Source organism: Peromyscus maniculatus, chromosome 1 (assembly GCF_049852395.1).
Source record: "Peromyscus maniculatus bairdii isolate BWxNUB_F1_BW_parent chromosome 1, HU_Pman_BW_mat_3.1, whole genome shotgun sequence".
NCBI classification, from domain to species: Eukaryota; Metazoa; Chordata; class Mammalia; order Rodentia; family Cricetidae; genus Peromyscus; species Peromyscus maniculatus.
The window spans coordinates 109,712,874-109,735,313 of NC_134852.1; the positions used below are offsets into that span (position 1 = coordinate 109,712,874).

At 44.9% G+C, this 22,440-nt stretch overlaps 1 protein-coding gene across 3 annotated transcripts in view; it reads right to left on the bottom strand.

Moving 5' to 3' along the window:
* Uvrag (UV radiation resistance associated) overlaps positions 1-22,440 on the bottom strand; it is a 277,558-nt gene that overhangs the window by 179,947 nt on the left and 75,171 nt on the right. For all 3 annotated transcript variants that reach the window (XM_076547989.1, XM_076547997.1, XM_076547992.1), the window contains one exon: positions 12,001-12,083. In XM_076547989.1, coding sequence (XP_076404104.1) covers positions 12,001-12,083 — 83 coding nt within the window. The remainder of the gene's footprint in view (positions 1-12,000; positions 12,084-22,440) is intronic.

The window sequence follows — 22,440 nt, forward strand, 5'->3', positions numbered from 1 at the left end:
TTTTGTCTTCCAAAGGCAGGATCTGGTACACCTCAGACATCAGTATGTACAGGCATCATAACACTCGTTCTCAGGGACAGCATACCTTCAATGTCATTTTTGGCTTCCAAGTTATATTAAAAAAATAAAAAACCCTACAAATGTAAGCAGTGTAGGAAGAAAGAAAGAAAATGAAATCATAAGCCTTTGGCTCTGGCCCAGTGCCACCTTTGGTGGGTCAATTCCCAATTCTGGATCTCAGTTTCCTGAGACCTAAAGATGACAGAGGGAGGGAGAGAGGGCGGCTGTCCCCTGTGCAGAGCAAATAACACAAAGCACATAATGACTTCCCTGGAAGAGAGTACTTGCTCAATAGACATGTATTTTATTGTTATTCACCAAATTAATCAAATGACTGCTTAAAGACAGCAAGAATATCCCCAAAGTTGTTCCTTCTCCTGGCTAAATGTCCTCTTCCAACTAGTCCTTAAATGCTTTAAAACAGCCATGATGCTGGCTTTTCTCATCAAAGTAAACCAGCACTCAAGCAGAATACTCCAAATATGATCTAACGAACTCAAAGTCCAAACAGCCACTACCCTACCTAATCTGGACAATATATTTTCATTACTGCACCGTAACACAATCTTAGCTCCTTCTTAAATGCTGCTGAGTCAACTGCTTGGTTTCCACCAGAGTCTTCATGAACTCCAGGCTCCAGATGCCAGCTCCACACTAAGGCTCAAATCTGACTGTGTCGCTAGAATCAAAGAAACTCAGAAAGAGAAACCAGTGCTGCTGTGCAAGAACCATTTTATCCCCACGGAGAATGCAAGGAGAGGCGGCCAGGAACAGGCAGGGAAGGGCGCTGGAGGGTCACAGTGTCAGAGCACTCCACAACGACATGTGAGGGCGAAAACAACAATAAAAACACACAACAAGACCCACGGGTCCCAGGTACGCCGTGGAGGGCACCAGCAAAGCCCCCGCTTTCAAAGTCTCTGGGACATCAAGCTGTATGGCCCATTTTATGTTGAGGTGGACCACCAAAGCCACTCCACTGAGAGGACAGCCTCCAGGGGGTCTCGACAAGAAAGAGATGATGTGTCAAGAGAACTGTCCACACTAAATGGAGAACCTAATGGAAAGAAAGCCTTTGTTATCTGCCCATCAGGCGCTCTGTGACTTCCTAACTGAGTAACATTAAGTGCTTGACTTTCCTGAGTTTCAGTTTGCCTAATAATAAAATAGAATTATAACAGCATCATGTCTACTGTGGTACTATAAAAATATTTATGCACCTTACACCTGTTAGAATGGCTAAGATCAAAAACACCAATGACAACCAATGTTGGAGAGGATGTGGAGCAAAGGGAACACTCCTCCACTGTTGGTGGGAATGTAAACTTGTACAACCACTATGGAAATCAGTATGGCGGTTTCTCAGAAAATTAGGAATCAAACTACCTCAAGACCCAGCCATCCCACTCTTGGGCATATACCCAAAGAATGCTGATACATACCATAAAGATACATGCTCAGCTATGTTCATAGCAGCACTATTTGTAATAGCCAGAACCTGGAAACAACCTAGATGCCCATCAACGGAAGAATGGATGAAAAAAATGTGGTACATATACACAATGGAGTACTACTCAGCAGAGAAAAACAATGAAAGCATGAAATTTGCAGGCAAATGGATGGAACTAGAAAAAATCATCCTGAGTGAGGTAACCCAAACCCAGAAAGACAGTTATGGTATGTACTCACTCATTGGTGGATTCTAGATATAAAATGAACAATCAGACCACAACCCATAGAACCATAGAGGCTATATATATAGCATGGAGGTCCCTAGGACGACTGTGGCATATAATAAATTTCAGTTTTACTCAATTATTGAAAAAAAAATAGCCAAATGAATGGAAACACATGAACTATGAACCAAAGACTGAGGGGCTCCCAGCTGGATCAGGCCCTCTGAATAGGTGAGACAGTTGATTGGCTTGATCAGTTTGGGAGGCATCTAGGCAGTGGGACCAAGTCCTGTGCTCATTCCATGAGTTGGCTGTTTGAAACCAGGAACTTATGCAGGGACACTTGGCTCAGTCTGAGAGGAAGGGACTGGACCTCCCTGGACTGAGTTTACCAAGTCGATCACAGTCCTCGGGGGAGGACTTGTCCTGGAGGAGGTGGGAATGGAGGGTGGGCTGGGGGTAAGGGGAGGGCGTGGGAGGGGGGAGAATAGGGGAACCCATGGCTGATATGTAGAACTGAATGGTATTGTAAAATAAAAAATATATATCACAAAAAAAAAAAAAAAAAAAAAAAAATATTTATGCAGAAGCTAAAGGCCTGACTCAGCAGTTAAGAGGACTTGCTGCTCTTGCAGAAGACCTAGGTTTGGCTCCCAGACCCACAAGGCACCGCACAACCATCTGTAACTCTAGTTCCAGAACTTCGGATGCCCTCTCTGGTGCCCTGGGCACCGGGTATGCACATGGTACACGGACAAGCACTGGCACAAAATTAAAAAAAAAAAAAAAACTTTTTCTTAAATAAAGGTATGCAAAAATTTTAGCACTGAATACTGTTCATAATCTTGCTCAGATACTACTTTCCTTCCTTGACCCCTGCATAGGCCTTTTGCAGGAAAAGGAAGAATTCTGATATGTCTAGAACATAAAACATTTAGAAATTATTACTAACTTTCAATGAATGAAAGACTGTTTGCTTGTTAGACCTGTTAATCTGTTCTCTAGAATCTAAGTCCCCAAAGTAGAACTTGGCTTCTCATGTTAATAGAGTGTTTCCAGTCATAAAGAGCCAATTGCAAGAACAAGGTTATTATAAACTCACTGTCAACAGATAACACATTAAACTCTGATTTTCTTCAAAGGTGAAACATTCACCTTTGGAACGAAGGTGGTACCAGGGCCACCGTGATGTCCTGATGCATACAAGGTATTAAGTCTTCCAAGAACTCTGATACATTCTCTTAATAAAACTGGATGTAAAAATCAAGTCATGGGTGGGGTGGGTGTTTAATGGTAACTGGTTGTTTTCCTTGGCACAGACATGAGGGTGAAATCACTAACCCTTGGAAAGCTGCCTTAGAACATGCCTGGCACGGCAAGAATGGAGTTACAAGGCAGCCATGAGGGGCGTGATGGCGAAGCCTTAATTCTCAGTGACATCTTAAACAAAGTTGCCTTAGTCAAGTCACCCTGTGGATCCAAGCCCGGGCAGGCGCACTTGGGCAGAGACAGAGCGTGTCTCGGGCAGAAGACTATCCACAGACTTAACTGCTCTCCAACGATACTCTTCGCCTCTTCACCCATCGTGTTAATAACAGTTGAAAAGTCACTTTTATGCTAAGCCAAAATCCTCCATAGGGCTTTGGAATGACTCATGTGATTAACTCTCTATGTTCCCACTCTCTATGAATATCCAATAAACTAGAGATCCTCCTGCCTCAGCTTCCCAACTGTTGGCATTACAGGTAGGCACCACCATGCTCTCCAGGTGTATCCTTTCATATCCTTTAACAACAATGTGTACACCAAGAAAACCAAGAGAGAACTTTCCTCAGAAAACAAGAAGCCATGCCTGGCAATGTATGCCACAAAAGGTTGGGAGGGGGGTGATAAGAAGATGAATAATTGGATATAGTAACCGAGTATAAGATCTCCTTAAAATTATAGCTTTTTCCTTGGATAGCAATGTGTAAACAAGAACAGAAATGAAAGTTACAGTTAAAATAGGAATGTTTTCATCAAAATGAGTGGCTACTTTATATAAAATAATATACAAAACTCTCTAACGTACTTGAGAGCAAATTTAATATAAAGGCAAATGATCACACGAAGAAAACCACCAAATGTTACTGAAGAAATGAAATATGAGCAAAAGGGGCCAACATAAAGGCATATCTTAGATGGGAATACTAACGTAAGAATGATAGTTGTCCCAAAGTTAATATAAAAATTCAATTAATCAAAAATTTCCATTAAGGGGGCTGGAGAGATGGCTCAGAGGTTAAGAGCACTGGCTGCTCTTCCAGGGGACCTGAGCTCAGTTCCCAGCACCCACATGGCAGCTCACAAGTGCTTGTAACTCTATCTCCGGGGGATCCAACACCCCCACACAGACATACATGCAGGCAAAACACCAATGCACATAAAATAAAAACAAATAAATCTTTAAAAGAAACCTCACTCCTAGGATTCTAACACTCAGAAATAAAATATCTAAGAGCATGTGTGTGTCATATCACACACGTGTGCACAAATATACATACACAGACACACTTCAGCACTGTACACACTGGCAAAGCAAACACTAAGAGACTAGAATCGGTGAAAACAGGAGATGGCTATCAAAGGTGATGGGTGCTTCACTGAGCCCACTGGTGACCCCTGAAGCCTCCAGTGGATCGTTCCAATCCAAAGGTCACACAGATAACCCTGGTTATGTTAAATGCTTTCTAAAACAACACCAAAGTCACAAACCTGGGGAAGCGACCGGGCGGGAGACTGGAGGGCGGGAAGGGCTGGAAGGAGATCGGGGAACAGGGAAAGTGCCCGGAGAGCACTACACAGAACAGGTCTGAAACTGTCAGAGCACAAAGCTAAGTTTAAAAAGTAAACAACAACAAGATAAAATCAAAAGACACACTCCCGGGGAAGACTTGACTAAAGCAGCACATATGTCCACAAGATGATATTGACATGTTTATTCTGTCTTAAGTGATTGACATGGAAAAGTTGTAATGGTATTTTAAAGTAACTTTTTAAATCTTTCATTCCTTGGTCCTTGGGTTGCAAAAGAAAAGTTTTAAATATAAGGACATGTGAAAATAAAGAAGGGATAATGGTGGAATGAAGGTGGTTAAACTCCACCAGGGACTATCATTAAATCATTAAAAGAATGAACTGAAGGAGTTTGCACACACGATACTGAGTAAGAAAAATCAAGATGCAGAATCATTACTGTATACACTTTCCATTCCATTTTGTAAATCGGTAATTAAAGCCATATCCACACATAAGATCGACGACATACGCGGAGAGCGTGGGAAAACACAGACAGCTACAGATGAGACGGGAGCCTGCTGACAGCCATGTGTGACGAGGGATCATATGTGCTCTGTGTTTGGGTGGCTTTCTGGCAAGGGATGGGAAAAGGGAGTTTACAAAGAAAAGCCAAAAAGTAAAGGGGGGACCACCTAAAATCACACCAACATTTATTAAAATCCTATTTTTGCAATGTATGTGCCTTTATGAATATGTACACAGGCACAGATATATCTACATTATGTAGAGAGAAAAGGGAAAAATTAAAAATAAAAGAAATATGTCATTATACATAAACACAAATTGTTTTACCCGCACTTGCATGGAATACCAAAACTTTATATTCTGATTGAGAACCTTTCTAAAACTTACCCTAGGTCTACCAGGGCTTAATAATCAGTGTTCTTTCCCACTGACAACATAACAACCATGGGACCTGATGGGAAAATGCACACATACTGGGACCTGGCCGATGGTTACCAGCCTGCCTTAGTGCGCAGCCATGGACCTGGATGGACCTTCCTGCTGTGGCTCAAAATGCAGACGCCATTAGTGCAATGACTAGGTCAGGGATGCAGGATGAGGACGGACGGACGGGGACACACACACACACACACACACACACACACACACACACACACACACACATACACACACACACACACACACACACACACACACACACACACACACACCTCCTTTTCCGTGATACTATAAGGCAAGACTATTTAAGAACCACAGAGAGCAAATTCCCAGGGTGTGCTTCATGCTGTCAGTGTGTGTATCTTCATCCAACCCCTCCATTCTCCGCCTGCTGACTTGAAATGAACACCCAGACCCTGGGGGAGAGGCAGGCCTCTGCCTTGGGCAGAGAAACATGACTGTTACTCCATCAACTCTCTGGCACTTTCTGCACACGTGGTGCTCTTAACTGTCTATAGCTGTCATTGCCTCTAGAGACAACCTAAGGAGAGAAAGGAAACACAGCTTTCCCCACACCAAAAAGCTGAGCGTCACATCTACATTTAAAGACTGACTCGTATGCTCATCCACATTTAAAGACTGACTCGTATGCTCTTGTCCCAGGGTCTCTAAAATGACTCCCAGAATAACTTACTGGCCATTGGACAGCTGGTCCCTTTTCAAATAGAAAGTTTATAGGCGAAAGTGTTATCCACCAAGAAGGGGAGGGAATTTGCCTCTAGAGGGCCAAATGAAGGCTTTTCAGAAAAACCTACGGAAAAGAGAAAGGTTAGAAGCCACAGATTTCTGAAAACCTCATCGGATGCTGCAGGGGAGCAGACCAGAGAGAAGAGTGGCAGCGCGGCCCTTGGTCTGACGGCACTTTCAACACTTTGGAGATAACTACCTAGCACATTTTTCACAGCTCGCATTTTGCCATCTGCAAAGAGTAACCGAAATGACAGCACCTTGGCCTGCCGTAGCCTGGAGAAGAGTGAGATGCAGTCAGTGGAAACAGCATTTCTATCCAGGGATTCGTAGCGGAGGGAGGAAAGAGGGTAAAAACCAAGAAAGGCCCAGGAGAAGGGGAAAGAGATTTTTAAGGAAGTGTGATGGAACAGGTGAGATAACACACGTGACTGAAAGTGGAAAGGGGGAGATGGGAATGGGAAGGTCCAAGGAGGGCGGGTGAGGGAGATGGGGAGAGGAGCTGGTAGGAGGTGGGAGGGGGATCCACCAAAACGAAGTATGAATGAAAATGTCATAATGAAACACGTTCATGTGTGTGCTGAGAAACAGTGTTGGTAAGACCATCTTCTTCACCTAGACGATAACTGTGTGCTGGGGCTAATACAAATCAGCCAGGAGGCTCCCAGTGTGGGGTGCTGAGCAGAAAGGAGGGAAGGGCTAACCTGGACTCAGTAAGCGCTCTAGAAATAACAGCTATTAATTACAGAGTGGGGCAAGCTGGGAACAAGACAACAGTTCCAAAGAGGTGTGTTCTCAACGGCCTTTGAACACCACAGTTGGTGTGAACTTCATGCTGCACAGAATGGTTCCGTAACTAAGTCCACAGTGACAAGGCTGACGCACCTTTGACAGACTGCTCGGGCAGCATTGTGGCGGGTGCCTGGGGACTGCAAAGAGGTCAGACAGGCTGACTACAAAGCCGGGGTCTGGGCCCAGAACAGCTGAGTCTGAAGACAGACCCTCCCACCACCCAGCTCTGTGACGGCGGCTAAGCGACTAACTGCTTTGTGGTGCAACTTCCTCATCTGTAAAAAGGGAAAAGAACGGGTGTTACCACAGAAGTGACATCGTATGGAAGAGAGTGGCATCATCACCACCACCAATGCTGGGCCAGGCAAGGTGGTACCCACCTTTAATGCCAGCACACCCGATTCCGCTCCTTTAAGACGTATTTATTTTTTGCTGTGTGCCTGAGCGTATCTATGTGCACCATGTGTGCAGGAGCCCATGAAGGTCAAAAGTGGCACTGGAGTCCCTAGAACTGAGTTACATATGGTCGGCCGTGAGACACCACGTGGGTGCCGGAAACAAAACCTGGGTCCTCTGCAAAAGCAGCAAGCGCTCTTACCCTGAGCCACCCGACAGTCACCCAAGCTTTATTATTGTAAAATGTCCAACAAAGCACAGCTCTGATGGCATGTGAGGAATACTGGAGTGAAACGACTATTAGGAGAAGAAGAACAGGGGAGGAGGGTGATACAGGAGCCCCCGGCAAAGGCTGGAGAGGACTCAGAGCCAGCTAAGCACCAGGGAAGGAAGGAGAGCGGAGAAAACAAGAATGACTACGATGTCTAGAGCTTGGGTGACTGGGGTGGCGCAAACCCCAGAGAGGAGAAAGGGAAGGGGCAGAGGATAAAGCCGATGAGGGAATCCGGCCACACTGGAGTTGAGGCTCCTCAAGGGCTGCAAATGCCCAAGAGCCCCGGTAAACAGACTGTGGATCGGAGGGAAGGGCAGACAGCAGGACTTTAACTGGAGGCTGGCTGAACTGTGGTAGCAGAGCCGAGCTGACAGGAGTCTCTGGGCCAGGAACCCCAGACAAAGAGGACGACATGGCCAGGGGGAGAATCCCTCCTCCAGAAGCTTCAATGCCGTCAGTGAGAGGAGACAAGACATTTTAAAATTGTGACTGGTCAGGATGGGCCGCTAATTTTCAAAGCGGAAGTGAATGTCTGAATGGCATGCAGGCAAAGGGGAAATGATGGTAAGCTGAAGAGCCAGTGACTCAAGCTGAGAACTCTGGCGTCGAAGAGGGGCTGACAGCAGAGCAGAGGGAAGGCTGTCTGTCACCCACCAGGTGCCCCCAGATTGTCTGAGGGATTCCACAGACCTCGCCTTAGTTCACCCTCCCGATATTCCTAATTGTATGAGACAAACACCATCCCCACTTACAAGCCCAGACAGAAGCAAAGGCAAGGATCCCACAAAAGCCCTGCTCCAGTCTACCAACCTAGAGCACTTTCAGTACCGGGGCCAGGCAGAGGGCCACGGCCAGTGCTGTCTCACAGCTGTTCTGTATATATTAACCTGGAAAGAGCAAGGCATTTCCGAGGAGGAAAGGGAACGAGTGAGCGGGCAGAAAGCCGGCCGCACTACAATACAGCACCCTCTTTAGAAAGGGTGAAGGGTGGGGTGAGGATGACACCCCAAACAATTCTTTACCCTCAAAAAGCAGCAGGATTAGATGTGACCCCTTGACTGCAGTCTCACCCGATGTCTACCCCACGATGACACCAGGGTTAGAATTCTAAACTTACACCGCACCATAGCCCTCTCTCCTCTCTATAACCATTCAGTAACTCACCACCACCAAAACAACAAAACAAAACAAAACAAAACCCTAAAGGCAACAACAGCAACAAACCCAGAGCCCTCCTCCCCCATTATCTAATTAGCCTAAGCCCCTAAAGCCTGAATGCTATTTGAGAGCATTTCCTAACACCGATTTATACTCCACTGAAGCCCTCCACGCCAGCTTGCTCACCCCAGATTGGAAAGTAACTGACAATTCAAATGTCAGTTACAGAACAACATTGACACCTTGTGGTGGACATCCGGAAGTAGGGGCACAGAGCAAAGCAGCTAGCTGTTTACTGGAGGACGGATCTTCAGCCTGAGAGGGCTCTAACTGCCTCCCCCCACCCCGAAGGACTCTGGAAGCCCTGCTTCTCCTGCAGACTCTTAACTAACCTAGGAGTCACCTAGGGTCTCCAGCATGAGCCAAAGCACCTGAGCTGGCGGATGTCCCACAAAACCGTATAAAACTCCCTAGTCTACGTGTTCCAAAGTCCTAACTCACAAGAGTCTCTATTTTTCCATGACACCCACAAGCAAAAAATACAAAGAAACTATGAGCACGACAATACAGTGAAAGATTTTTTTTTTATTTTAATTTTTAATTTTGAGACTGGCTGGCTGAAACTCACTATGTAGCCCAGGTTGGCCTCGACCTTGAAAGCACCTTCCCTCAGTGTTAGGGCAGGTGAGTACAACTATAGCCCCTAGCCTGTACAAGTTATTAATTAGAATCCACTCCTAAAAGACAGAATCAGGAGACCAAAGTTCACTCTGGGGCTACGGGTTAGTAACAAACGCAGACACTATGGTGTTGCTGTTGTTGGAGACAGAGTCTCACATAGTCCAGACCGGCCTTGAATTTGACATGTAGCCAGAGATGATTATTATCTCCTGACCCACCTGCCTGCACCTCCTAAGTGCCAGGATTATGGGCTCGTACCACCATGTCCAGCTTTTGGCTATGTTTTCAATTATAGACCAAGTAGCAAAAAATGTTATAAATCAAGAAGAACCAGGAAAAGAAAATAGATTTTTTTTTTAAATATCCCCATTCAAGGACAATGTTAACTGAGTAGAGAAAAGAACAAAGAAAGTCTGAGAGAGAGAGACAAGTTTCCCGGCAAGCATTCCACGTCTACCGCCACAAAAAGCTACGGGGAGGAGAGCAATGCTTTCAATAAAGCAGACAATGGCTGCCTGCTGCTGTCTGCAAGAACTGGAACAATGGTCACTAACATTGACAAGTACAACTAAGAGTTCCTGGGCCTAGGGTGCTTCATTCAGTGCAGGGGGTAATTTGGTTGATAAACAGACATTTCATCTGGCTCAGAAAAACTTGGTCTTGGGCCTGGAGAAAGGGCTTGATGGGTACATGAGGAGCCCAGTGAAGCCTGGGCGTGGCTAACAGGACTGTAACCACAGTGTTGGGGCCGACACAGGAAGACCTCGGGAGCTCACTAGCAGAGATGCAGGCTACAGCTCAGTGAGAGACCCTGCTCAAGCACGCGAGGAGGAGAGTGACAGAGTGAAACATCCAATGCTTCCCTCTGGCTTCTGTATGTGCATACTCATCACACACACACACACACACACACACACACACACACACACACACAATGTGCATACACCACCACACCCGACATAAAAGTGAGTCTATATTGTTATGTAGAAATGAGTTACCACACAGTGATAGGAAACACTTGTAAATTATACAGCTTCCTTACTTAGTAACTGACACCACTTCTTCCATCACAAGAACCAGAGAAGTTAAATGAACTGGAGTCAACAGGGACTTTAGAGGCACTGGGGATTGAACTCTGGAACTCGCACATGGTGGGTGAATGCTTTTCCCCTGAGCTATACCTGCTGCCCCATTCACAGCACTTCCTATATATGGTATCATATCTCTTTACCTCCTATTCTCTGCAATAACTTAGAGCTCTCAGCACCCTTTAAAGTACTCTCTTTTCTCTGTTGCACTATCCTAAATGCCTCCCTTTTCTATGATTTGGGAATTTTTTTCTTGTAATTTTATTGATTTCTCTAGTAAGATCACACAATCTCATACTTAGAAAATATCATTTTTAAAAGTGCTCTTTTACTATCATTTTACTAAGAACAGGTCAGGAACTGTTAGCTGTTTATTTACATTTCAACGATTTCCGGGCACTCTATTAACACTTACTATGTTCCCAGTTCAACAGACTCAAAAGAATGTCTGGTCAATTAGTAAATCCTATCTGTTCCGCTACTTATCCTAAGCAGTCAAACTGAAGACACCTCTCAGACACAAGTCAAGTGATCACCATATGTGGTTGCTTTAGAATCACGATCCCGTAAGAGCAGTTTTCACAAGCCCTGTAACCAAACTCTATGTCATCGAATACAAGATTCAAGGCTCACAAAGGAAAGGCCCCTTGTATAATGTTTATAAAATAATCATTCTTTACGAATCCTTCTGGACTCTTCCACTAGAAAATCTAGAGGATATGTAATGGTCTACAATTTATGATGTGTTAGGTAAACATTAGAAAAACACTACCCAAGTCACATTTCAACCAGCAGTCTCAGCTGAGTGACAAGGGCTGAGTGTCACTGCTGACTGCGCCCCCTGGGAAATGATCCTGATCATCTACCACATGTGAAGCCACATTTTTCAATCTTCCAAAATGAACCCCAAACATTTTCTATACAGACAGAGAGCTGAGGCACTGAAGCCTCTGAGCCTCAGCTGTCCACAAAGCTCCTTGGCCTGTCATACGGGATCCTTTTAAGATGAGAACAAGCCAAACGTCTACGTCATGCCTAGGACTGTTGGTGGGCTCTCCTGGGGAAGGAAGAGTTGGGACGTTCCTGATATGAACTCACTCTGCAGCTTACAGGCCATACCAGCCAGTACCTCAGTTTCTGTTTTAAGATCTCCAGCTGCCCACCGCTCTTTCCCACTGCCCAGTGAGAGGAAATGGCTTTTCAAAGACTTTGTCGAGGAGATAAACTTAAATCGCTGCAGCTACAGAATTTATGGAGCTTTCACTAAAAAATGCTAAGCTTGAGTAATGGCTTCTCAAGCTCCAACGCTTCCCCTCACACTGCAGCATCACAGACGCACAATGAGAGAGAGCCGTCCAAATCCAGGGGGCTCTAAGGAGTTTCTTACCGCAGCAAAGAGAAGACGTCGTAAGAATTGCGGACACAGTTCTGATCCACCTGAAGGATGGTCTTCTGTGCGTTTGGATGACCCTGAAAGACATTGGTGAAGAAAGTAAAGAAAAAGAAGCAAAACCTATGCATAGATCAAGCACATTTGCCTTTCTCTGGATATAACTTATAAAGACCTGGGTCCACTTACAATGTCGGAGACTTCCCAAAGTGAAGTGTAACCTCTGTGGAGGCGCTGTCAAGCCTTTCCGCTGAGTGCATTAAAATCAATTCTTTCTCACCATTCCCGCAGATGAGGACTGTGCTTACCTTCCCAGGGACAGTCCAGGAGTCTTTCAGTACATTACGCGACTACAGAAGGGCGTGCTACTCTTTCTGCTAGGCCGAGCCCCAAATACCATGCTTCTCTGGAAGCCCCAGTCCTACCCAGGGGGATAAAAACAAGTGTTCCCACCCACGCCAGTACCATGGTTTCCAACAAGAGCACAGTGACACAGGGACGAGGCAGGTATCTCTGACACTTGAGAAAGGCAGTATAAATTGTAGGTAATAACAAGACAGGCCACAGGGGCTGTAGCTGTTGGTGTCCAGCAATGTGCAAAGCCCTGGGTTCCATCGGCCGCACTTATAAACAAGATGTGATGGTGTACATGCAACCATCACATGGGAAGTAGAGGCAGGGAGATCAGAAGTTCAAGGTTATCCTTAGCTACATAGCAGTTTGAGGCCAGCCTGAGCTTCCTGTGACCCTGACTCAAACAAGCCTCTGGACTCGGACTGTCAGAATTCTATTTCAAGCCCTCAATACACCAGCTCTGTGACTGTCACCTAAACCTTCTTAGGGAATTGTTTTCTCTGCGTGTAACACAGAACTGACAGCAGACCACACCTCATAAATGTCATAGGAAAAGTTAATATTCGCAAAGTGAGAGGCATGCAGCAAACCTAAGTACCAGCTATAACCACAGCACAGACATTTTTAATTAATAATAAACATTGGCAGGCCTGGCAGTGGTGGCGCACATCTTCAATTCCAGCACTTGGGAGGCAGAGGCAGGTGGATCTCTGTGAGTTCAAGTCCAGCCTGGTCTACAGAGTGAGATCCAGGCCAGGCTCCAAAGCTACAGAGAGAAACCCTGTCTTGAAAAAAAGCAAAATAGATAAATAGATAAATAGATAGATAGATAGATAGATAGATAGATAGATAGATAGATAGATAGATAGATAGGTAGATAGAAAGAAAGAAAGAAAGAAAGAAAGAAAGAAAGAAAGAAAGAAAGAAAGAAAGAAAGAAAGAAAGAAAGAAAGGAAATACCAGCAAGGATGTGAGGGAAAAGGAGGGATGGAAGTTAATACAGCCACTATGAAATTCCATGTGGAAATTTCTGGAAAAAGTAAAAATTTCTAGGAATGCATCAAGTACCAAAAATGACTCAAGAAGAAACACAAAATCTATACAGACTTTTCATACATAAAGAAGTTAAATTCAATACCATGAGACTAACAGGAGAAATAAATAAAAACAAAGTCTAAACGTGGGGGATAGAAGACTAGTTAATCCTAGAATTATTAAAATAATAATAATAATAACAACAATCCAGCTCAAAGTCTTAGGAGGAAAGAAAAGGGAGGGGAAGGGAGGGGAGGAGATGGTCGGAGGGACTTCTTAAGCCACTGTATGAGATCACTACAACTCCTACACCAAAACCAAACAAAGCATAAGAAAATCACATACTATTTATAAATATAAACACTGAAATCTTCCACAAAATGTTACAGAACTCATCTAGCAGCATATTAAGATGATTATTCCATGTACTCTGGCAACTGTTTCTGTGTATATTCCCAAAAGAAAGCCAGGATTTGGATCTAAGGTTTGTGTCTCTGTGGGCATAGGAGCCTTATTCATAACTGCCCATGGGTGGAATCAACCCGCCAGTCCACAGACAGAGGAAAAGACAAACAAATGTGGACTATTCATACACTTAGCCTTGAAAGAGGGAAAACAATCTAGCACATGATCCAACCAAAGTCCTAGCCAGGACAATTAGGCAAGAAATACAAAGTATACCTAAACTGGACCAAAATAAAATGGGAAAACATCTCCTGTTCTGGATACTGTCAAGGCAGCAACAATGCCCGCACCCATTCACAAAACATCACCTCTCTATCACAACCCCATCTGCCTCTTCTACAGAAGTGGGAAAGCCAACTTTAAATCCACATGGAGTCAGCGGAGGCTGACAACAGAAAAAATATTGAAAAGAGAACAAAGGAGACTTACATTTTCTGATTCCAAAATGTACTGAAAAGCAGCAGCAATCACAACAAGATGGTACAGGCAGAAGGACGGCCAAAGAAAGGAAAGAAGCGGAACTGAGAAAGGAGAGACAGATTAACCCATGTACTAAAAATCATCAACTATCACATCAAGACCCAGGGGCCAGGACCATTCAAGAGAGAAACAAGGTCTTCAGTGAACAGTGTTGAAACAACTGGATAGGCAAATGCAGGGGGAAAGCTGCATCCACCTCATCAGTCAACAATAGCTACCCCAATTAACTAAAACCTTAAGAACAAAGCTGGTAAGCTTAAAACTAACAGAGTCTTATCTATGACAGCCAAAGCATGGCCAACCAAAGAAACAATTAGACTTTACTAACATTTAAAACTCTATATGGGACATTAACATAAGAAGAAAACAAGCCAGAGGACAGTAGAAAAGACTTCATATATAGCTAACTAAAGGTATCCAAAATCTGTTACAATTTAACAGCAAAAAGAAACAGCTGAATGCTAAAGTGGGCAAAGAACTGGAGGATGGATTCCTTTTTCTTTTTTTTTTTAATTACACTCATGATATTCATTAATTACACTCATGATATTCATTAATTACACTCATGATATTAATTACATTTGTGGTATTCATTGATTACATTCGCAGTACCCATTCAATAATTACATTTATGACAATAATTACATTAATTTTATTGATTTATTACATTCATGATATTATGTTCTCATACTACTGTCCATTTGTGGGGCTTTTCCATCACACAAAACAGAGATTCTGTACTTAGGAAATCATTGCTCTAGATTCCTTTCTTATCCATCTTGAGATAACATCTAATCTTTCTGTCTCTATAAATTTCTACATTCTACATATTTCATGTAATGGAGGATAGATTTCTACAAAGGAAACATGACAAAGGCCAACAGGCATCTGAGTGGACACTCTTGGCAGTACTGGTACTAGAGAAATGAAAACTGTTACTTCATCCACAATGGCTATAACATAACATAATAATAATTAACAGCGTATGCTAATAAGAGCAGAAAAATCAGAACCCTTACAGATCAATGTTGTTACCAACGAAAAGGAAAATTCAGCAATGCCTCAAAACGTTAGAAGTGGAATTAGAGGATAACAACAACTTTACTCTCATGCTCTTACCTATGAGAACTGGACACGGGCACTCAAACAAGGATTGCCCTCAAATGATAGCACCAACAGCCAAAAGACAGAACGACCCAAATGCTCATGCAGAGCTAATGGATAAAGAAAGTATGGTACATCCACAGAAAAGTGAAGTGCTGTTATATATAATATGCAGATAATATATATTATACACAAGTACAAAAACACGTTAAATGAAAGATGCTAGACCTGAAAGATCACACGCTGTGTGATCCCACTTACATGGAATATATAGAACACGTCCATCTGTAAAGACCAAAAGCAGACTGAGAGCCATCAAGTGCTTGGAGAAAGGCACAGTGGAGGACCAAGTTTTCTTTGTGATTAACTTTTACTGATGTGTCTATGTCTTACGTGTTTATGTGCATATGAGTACACGTGCTCACAGAGGCCAGAAGAGGGATCAGATCCCCCAGAGCTGGAGTTACAAACAGTTGTGAGCTACCTGATGTGGGTGCTGAGAACTGAACTCACATCCTCTGTAAGAGTAGGAAGCATTCCTAAACACTGAGCCATCTTTTCAGCCCTCTAAGTTTTCTTTAGGATGAGAAAATGCTTTTCAGCTTGATAGAGGCAGTAGTTATATGAAGAGAACGTAAATTTCATGAAATTATGTACATATCCTGAAGGCAGATGAGGAGAAACAGGACTGACAGGAGACAATGTATTAACTAACTATAAAATGATTTTGTTTTCTTATTTTAGCCAAAAAGCTCGCAAATAATTTTTTCTGGCTATAAAAATCACCCAAGGACTGGAGAGGTAGCTTAGCAGTTAAGAGCAGGTGTTGCCTAAGACCTGGGTTTGATTCCTGGTACCCCTATGGTTGGCTTTAACCTCCGTTCCAGGGTATGGGCACACATGTATTATACATTAAGGCATGCTTGCAAAATATTCATACATATAAAGTAAAATAATTCTTTTCAATCATCTAAGCCAGTTGTGGTGACACATGCCTGTAATCCCACCACTTAGGAGGCTGAGACAGAATTGTGAGCTTCAGGCCAGCTTGAGTACGATCGTGTGTGAAAATAAAAACAAGGGGCCAGGGAGATGGTTCCGTCAGTAGAGAGCTTGCCACATAACCACGAGGCCGAGTTCAGATCCTGGTACTGACGTAAAGGCCCGGTGCAGCGACATGGGTTTGCTAACACCAGCACTAGTGGGACAGGATCCGTGGGGCTTGCTGGTCAACCAGCCCCCCCCCCCCGCCCCCCTCCCCGGAATCTGGGAGCACCAGGTTTAACGAGAGACCTTGCTAAAAAAAAAAAAAAAAAAAAAATACGGTAGAAAGTGACGGAGGAAGACACGGGCATCTACCTCTGGCCTCCACATGCATGCACACACGCGTGCACGTACATCCCCACATCTACAAGCAACAAGGTAACACGGAAACACTGAAATGAAAAGCTGCGGGCAGGCTTTAGCCCACTCTGCCTGTCAGGCAAGGAAAAAAATAATTTAACTCTTCTAGTCTTCAGTGTCTGTAACTATAAAATAACCACTAAAAACACTAATGAAACATGAATGCTTATGAACACATGCATGTGCAGAGAATCCTGTCTCACAGTCAGCATTGCCGTTCAAATGCTGCTATGGAGAATATTGGAGCTTGCTGCAAGCCCAGTGGCTAGGAGCTATTCTTAGCCCCACTTTAAAGGTGAGGAAACTGAGACACAGGAGGATTAAGGGGAAGAGCCACGCAGTCTGGCTCGAAGCCCCCGGCTCTTAAGCGGCTAAACTTGATGATCTCCCAGACCTTTTCTGATTCTAAAATTCTCAGTCTATGTACATTTAAAGCAGCTTAAGGACATTATGAAGCCCTTTGGCTTCAGCCCACACTTAGCAATTAACATTCTTCAAATATGCTAAGAGCCTCACTCTCACTGACATCTCACTGGACCAGCAGAGCAATCCTCCAGGCTCTGATGAACGTTATAATGGACAGGAATGGCTCATTTGTATCCGGTTATCTGTGGGAGATACTGTCAAGTGCCAAAGAGCCCAGGGAAGATTTGTATGCCACTCAAGACTCTTCTGAAACTGGGCCCAAGGATCTTTTTTTTTTTTCCACAGAGGGAACTGCTCTCTGTGGCGGGGGTCTGGTAAATTGTCAGGGAAGCAGACAGGTTCCCATCTCCAGCGAGCAGCAACCCCAGGCAGATCAGGTGTATTTCTAGACTAGTGGTCAGCAGACTTCTTCCATAAAGGGTCAGAGGGTATTTTTGAGGCTGGGAATATAGCTAAGTGGCAGATGAGGCCCTGAGCTTGATCCCCAGTCCTGAGGCAGGGGGTTGGGGAGACAATTAAAACTCAGATAGTGTTTTCCACTTTGCACTGTCCTATCTGGAACACACTCTTCTTTATTTCCTCTTTCAAATTCTTGAAAACGTAAAGACAAAGCATTGTTGGTTTACAGACCACTCAAAATATATGCTTTGTTAGTGTACCCAGCAAGTTCACCTTGAAAACCAAGAGACATTTCAGCTCTTCTTAGCATCCTTACATCTACAAAAGCAACACAGAAATAACTCACTTGCTGGGCATAGTGGCATACGCCTTTAATCCCAGCATGTGAGCAGGTGAATCTCTGTGAGTTCAAGGCCAGCCTGGTCTATGTAGTAAGTTCTAGAACAGCCAGAGATACATAATAAGACCCTATCTCAAAAAAATTAAAATAAACAGGTAGAAAAAAATTAAAAATAAATTGAAAAAAAAAAAGAAAAGAAAAAATTTCACTTGGTAGGGTAACTACTTGTAAAGCCAATCAGGTTACATACACATTTACTCATTTCATTTACTAAACACCTAATCCACAAAGAACATTAGGCTAGCTTCTCACCATCCTCAGAGAGTACATATGCCAGGTAAAGGTCCAAGTGAAATAAATAAACAGAGGGGTCATAAGACTAGCTTAAGACCAAAAGAAGCTACACAGGCATTCTGATGTGGCGAGGACTCCATGCAGAAGCACAGAACATCAAAGGCTGCAGAGGTGGCAGTATTTGGGGAGGTTAAATGGTCCTGAAAAGCTGAATGGCGGGGGAGGAAAGCCCCACCCGGACTGAACACCTTTGGCCAAAGCATGGCGGCGGCAACACAAGGTGCATTCAGGAAAAATCAAACAGCGGCCTGGGTTGTTCGGCTTCAGTAACGTGGAAACTATTTGGAGCCCTCCAGATGAAAGCAGTGGGAGCCACGGCTGTGTAAGCAGGATGGGAGCCCTGATCCCGGGCCAGAAATGCAGACAACTGCGGGCAACGAGACTCGGGAAGGGTTTCCAGCCCTGCAGCGGGACTATCAGAGCTGCAGAGGAAGAAGGTCACTTAGGAAATGAATGACTCATGTGATGAACTGGAGGAGGCAGAGGGCTCAACTACCTGTTAGCTGACCATTATAAAAGTCCACAGGGCCAGGGAGATGGCTCAAAGGTGGACCATGGCTGAGGAAGACAAACACTGGCAGAGAGAGTCGCAGTTTTTCTGTCCAACCTCGGCTAGTGCTTGAAAGTGCATTAGTATCCATGCATGTGTGCCTATGGGACACGGGGCTGCAGATTCAGCATGTAGCTATTTTCAGAGTAGCCATGTTTATATAGAAACACAAACATGTACATATGCCACACACAGAGACACACAAATATACACACACCCCAAAATACTGAGAATTCTGACCCCAATAACAGTGGAACTGAAAGGGTGGGGAGGGAGAGGCAGAGCCAGAGCCAGAGCTAGGAGGGAGCATAATGCAGGGAGTCGAGGCTGGTGAGATGGCAATTAGAGCCGAGAATGGGACACACACACAGCAGACAATGAAAATCTCCTCTGCGCAACTTTAAAGCAAAGGACTAAAAGAACCCAAGTGTGCCATGGAAAGATTAGTGAGATGTGGTGAGCAAGACAGAGTGGGCACAGGCAGCAGAGGCCACAGGCCACCAGCAAACCGCTGCAGGGACCCAGTCCTCTGGGGGTGGCAAGCTGAGAGAGCATTCCAGAAATGGAGACCAGTTGTCTGAATAGAGCAAATGAAGAAAGAGAAAGAGAGAGAGCCAAACCTCACCAGAGACAGGAGGCCTGGGGTAAATGGAACAATAGTTAATGATGATGTGGAAAATTGGACAAAAAATAATTCTAAAAGCTGAAAGGATGAGCTCCAGTTATGGCATAATAATTTGTAAATGACAAGCGTCTATGAGAAATGGTTGGAAACCACTGGGCAAGACAGACAGAATTCTGGGTAAGAAGCTTCACGACTGCTAACACCTTGCAGGGGTCCCCGCCACAGGCGCGCGATCCACTCCCGGCAAGCACTGGTTATGCCAGCACTACATGCCAGGTGCAGAGCCACACACCAGCAATAAACTATACCGAAGGCAGACGCTCGCTCAGACGCTCGCTCAGACGCTCACTCTGCCTTCACACAGGACAGTCGGACAAGAAAGATGAGCCAACAGGCAACAGGACATGGAAAACGCCAGGCATCGTGGGAGCATCAGAAGACCCATTGGTGGATGTGGGTGACATGCCACAGGACAAGAAAACCGTCCTAGGGAAATGGGTCTAAGTCATAAGGACAAACTTTAGCATGAGAAAATGTTAAGAAGGTGGTTTAGAAAGAAGGAATCAAATTTTGGCAAGGCATTGCAAGCCACTAATTAGTGAGGACAGACAGATGTCACTGCCTTGATTTGAAACAAGTAATTACATCAGCATCTTAGAAATGCAAAAACAAACAAACCAACCCCACAATGAAGAAGTAGGTGTTGACCTCCAACAGCATTGGTTCAAAGAGAAAGGGGATGATGGAAGACTGCCCTCATGATCTGACCTAAGAGAACAGACGCACATTGGTGCTCGTCACTAGTTAAAATCGTAATGGGAGAGGGGGGAAAACCTGGTTGAGCTTGAGCCGGGGAGGCCCCAGTCTCTGAACCACCCAAGCACTTGACCCAAGTGCAGCTGGCCAGGAAGGGAGACTTGGGCAGGATGAAACAGACTGGATCTGAGCTCCTCACACCAGGTCAAAGGCTCACAGCCATCTGTAACTCCAACTGGGGAAAGCCAATGCCATCTTCTTGCCTCCAGGGGTACCCACAACCACACACACAGACACACACACACACACACACACACGCACACGCGCGTTTTAAAACTCAGCTACAATGTGCCAAGGAGAACAAAGGGCCCCTGGAGCCTGAAGACAAGCACAGGAGTTCAGGTGGGCAAGGAGAAAAAAAACCACAGCTGGAGGCTTGTCCCCTGATGGGGAAGAGTCCTTTCTACGGTACGGTATGCATGTGGGCGGCTACCTGCTGAATCCACAGACAGCCCGTGTTCCATGTGAACATTTGCATGGACACTAACACACTTGCAAGTGCTGGCCAAGTTGAAACTGAGGAAAACTGCAAGTGTCCCTGCTAAGCATCTGCAGGCCCGGACACCCTCTGCCCGAGTTCTGATGAAGCCCAGATGCTAAGCTGTTCAAGAGGGAGGGGAGACCTCTTCTCAGACACTGCGCTCAATATGGACAGTCCCCTGCCCCCCATTTGGCCACAGTTTCAGACATGCTTTTCCTCTCTCTTGAAACAGTGAGAAGCGCCGTGCCGTAAGGACAGCACTGTAAGCGAAGAGGCGAGAATCCTAAAATAAAGAAAGATGACTTTTTAAAGAACACTCGAAGCAACAAGGAAGAGGTGCTTGTCCGAGGGGCACTTTAAAGTAAAAAGTCCCACCGTAAACGCTCTCACGTGGAAAGGGGGTGCAGAGTCTGGGGAGGACAGGAGGACCCTGCTAGAGTGGCTATCCCTGGAGTACAATGTCTGTTTTACAGCAGAGTGCAGCGGAGACAGGAATATGACTCTAGTGAACTTCATTCACTCATGGAAAAATGTGCACCAAGCAGAGAAAACACTAAATCCTAAGACCGTAAAAGTGACACAGAGGTGCCTGCCAGACAAGCATGAAGACTTGCGTTCAGTTTCTTCCAATAACATAAAAGTCAGGCACAATTGTGTGTGTCTGCGACTGGTTTTAGGGTATAGAGGTAAGAAGGTCACTGCCAGCCTAGCCAAATCAATGAGCTCTGGGTTCAGTAAGAGACGCTGTCGATGATTGATGATGGTGGTGGTGGTGGTGGTGGTGGTGGTGGTGGTGGTGGTGGTGGTGGTGGTGGTGGTGGTGGTGATGTAGAAAGCAGTGAAATAAGACACTTACCACTGACCCCCATCTCTATACATGGGCGCGCACGTGAGCATGCATACACACCACACACACACACACACACACACACACACACACACACACACACACACACACGAACCTCAACTGCAATGCCTTAAAGGAAGAAAGTCCACACAAAATCGACTGTAACCTGAGAGAGGACAACAGAGGTGACGGAGGAGGCAACAGTGACAGCCAGCTTACTGGCATTACTGAGCAGAGGAAGAGCCGGGCGAGGGGGCCGCCAGCTTGTAGAACAGCTTAAACAGCACTGGCTTTTTCAAGTCAAGAATGTCCTCGTTCCAAATCTAATCTGAAAGAGAAGAGCAAAACAAGCGCCCGCACTTTAAACAAACAAAACGCTGAGCCCCGGGTCCTGGGGAGGACGAACCTCAAGCTGTTTCTGTTTACTTCGCAAGAATCTAAACCATCTCAAGGAAGAATCACGCCTGGCTCTCTATCTCTTGGCATTAGAACTCTCAAAAGCTCAAAAACTGTGCTAAGAAGACAAGGGCCTCCAAGCTCCTAACAGGAAACGTGGCGCTTTCCCAGGTTATTTTCTGGCTTCAGTGAAGGGAGAGGATGGGACCACACTGTAGCAGAGGATTTATAAATATAAATTACAGGATAAGACTGTTTTCCAAACATCTGTCAAAAAAGTTAATTTGATCCAAGAGAAAAGGGGAGTGGGGGAGCCAGAGGGAAGCCAAGCTCAGTGACTGATGGGTGTGGCTTTAGTGGA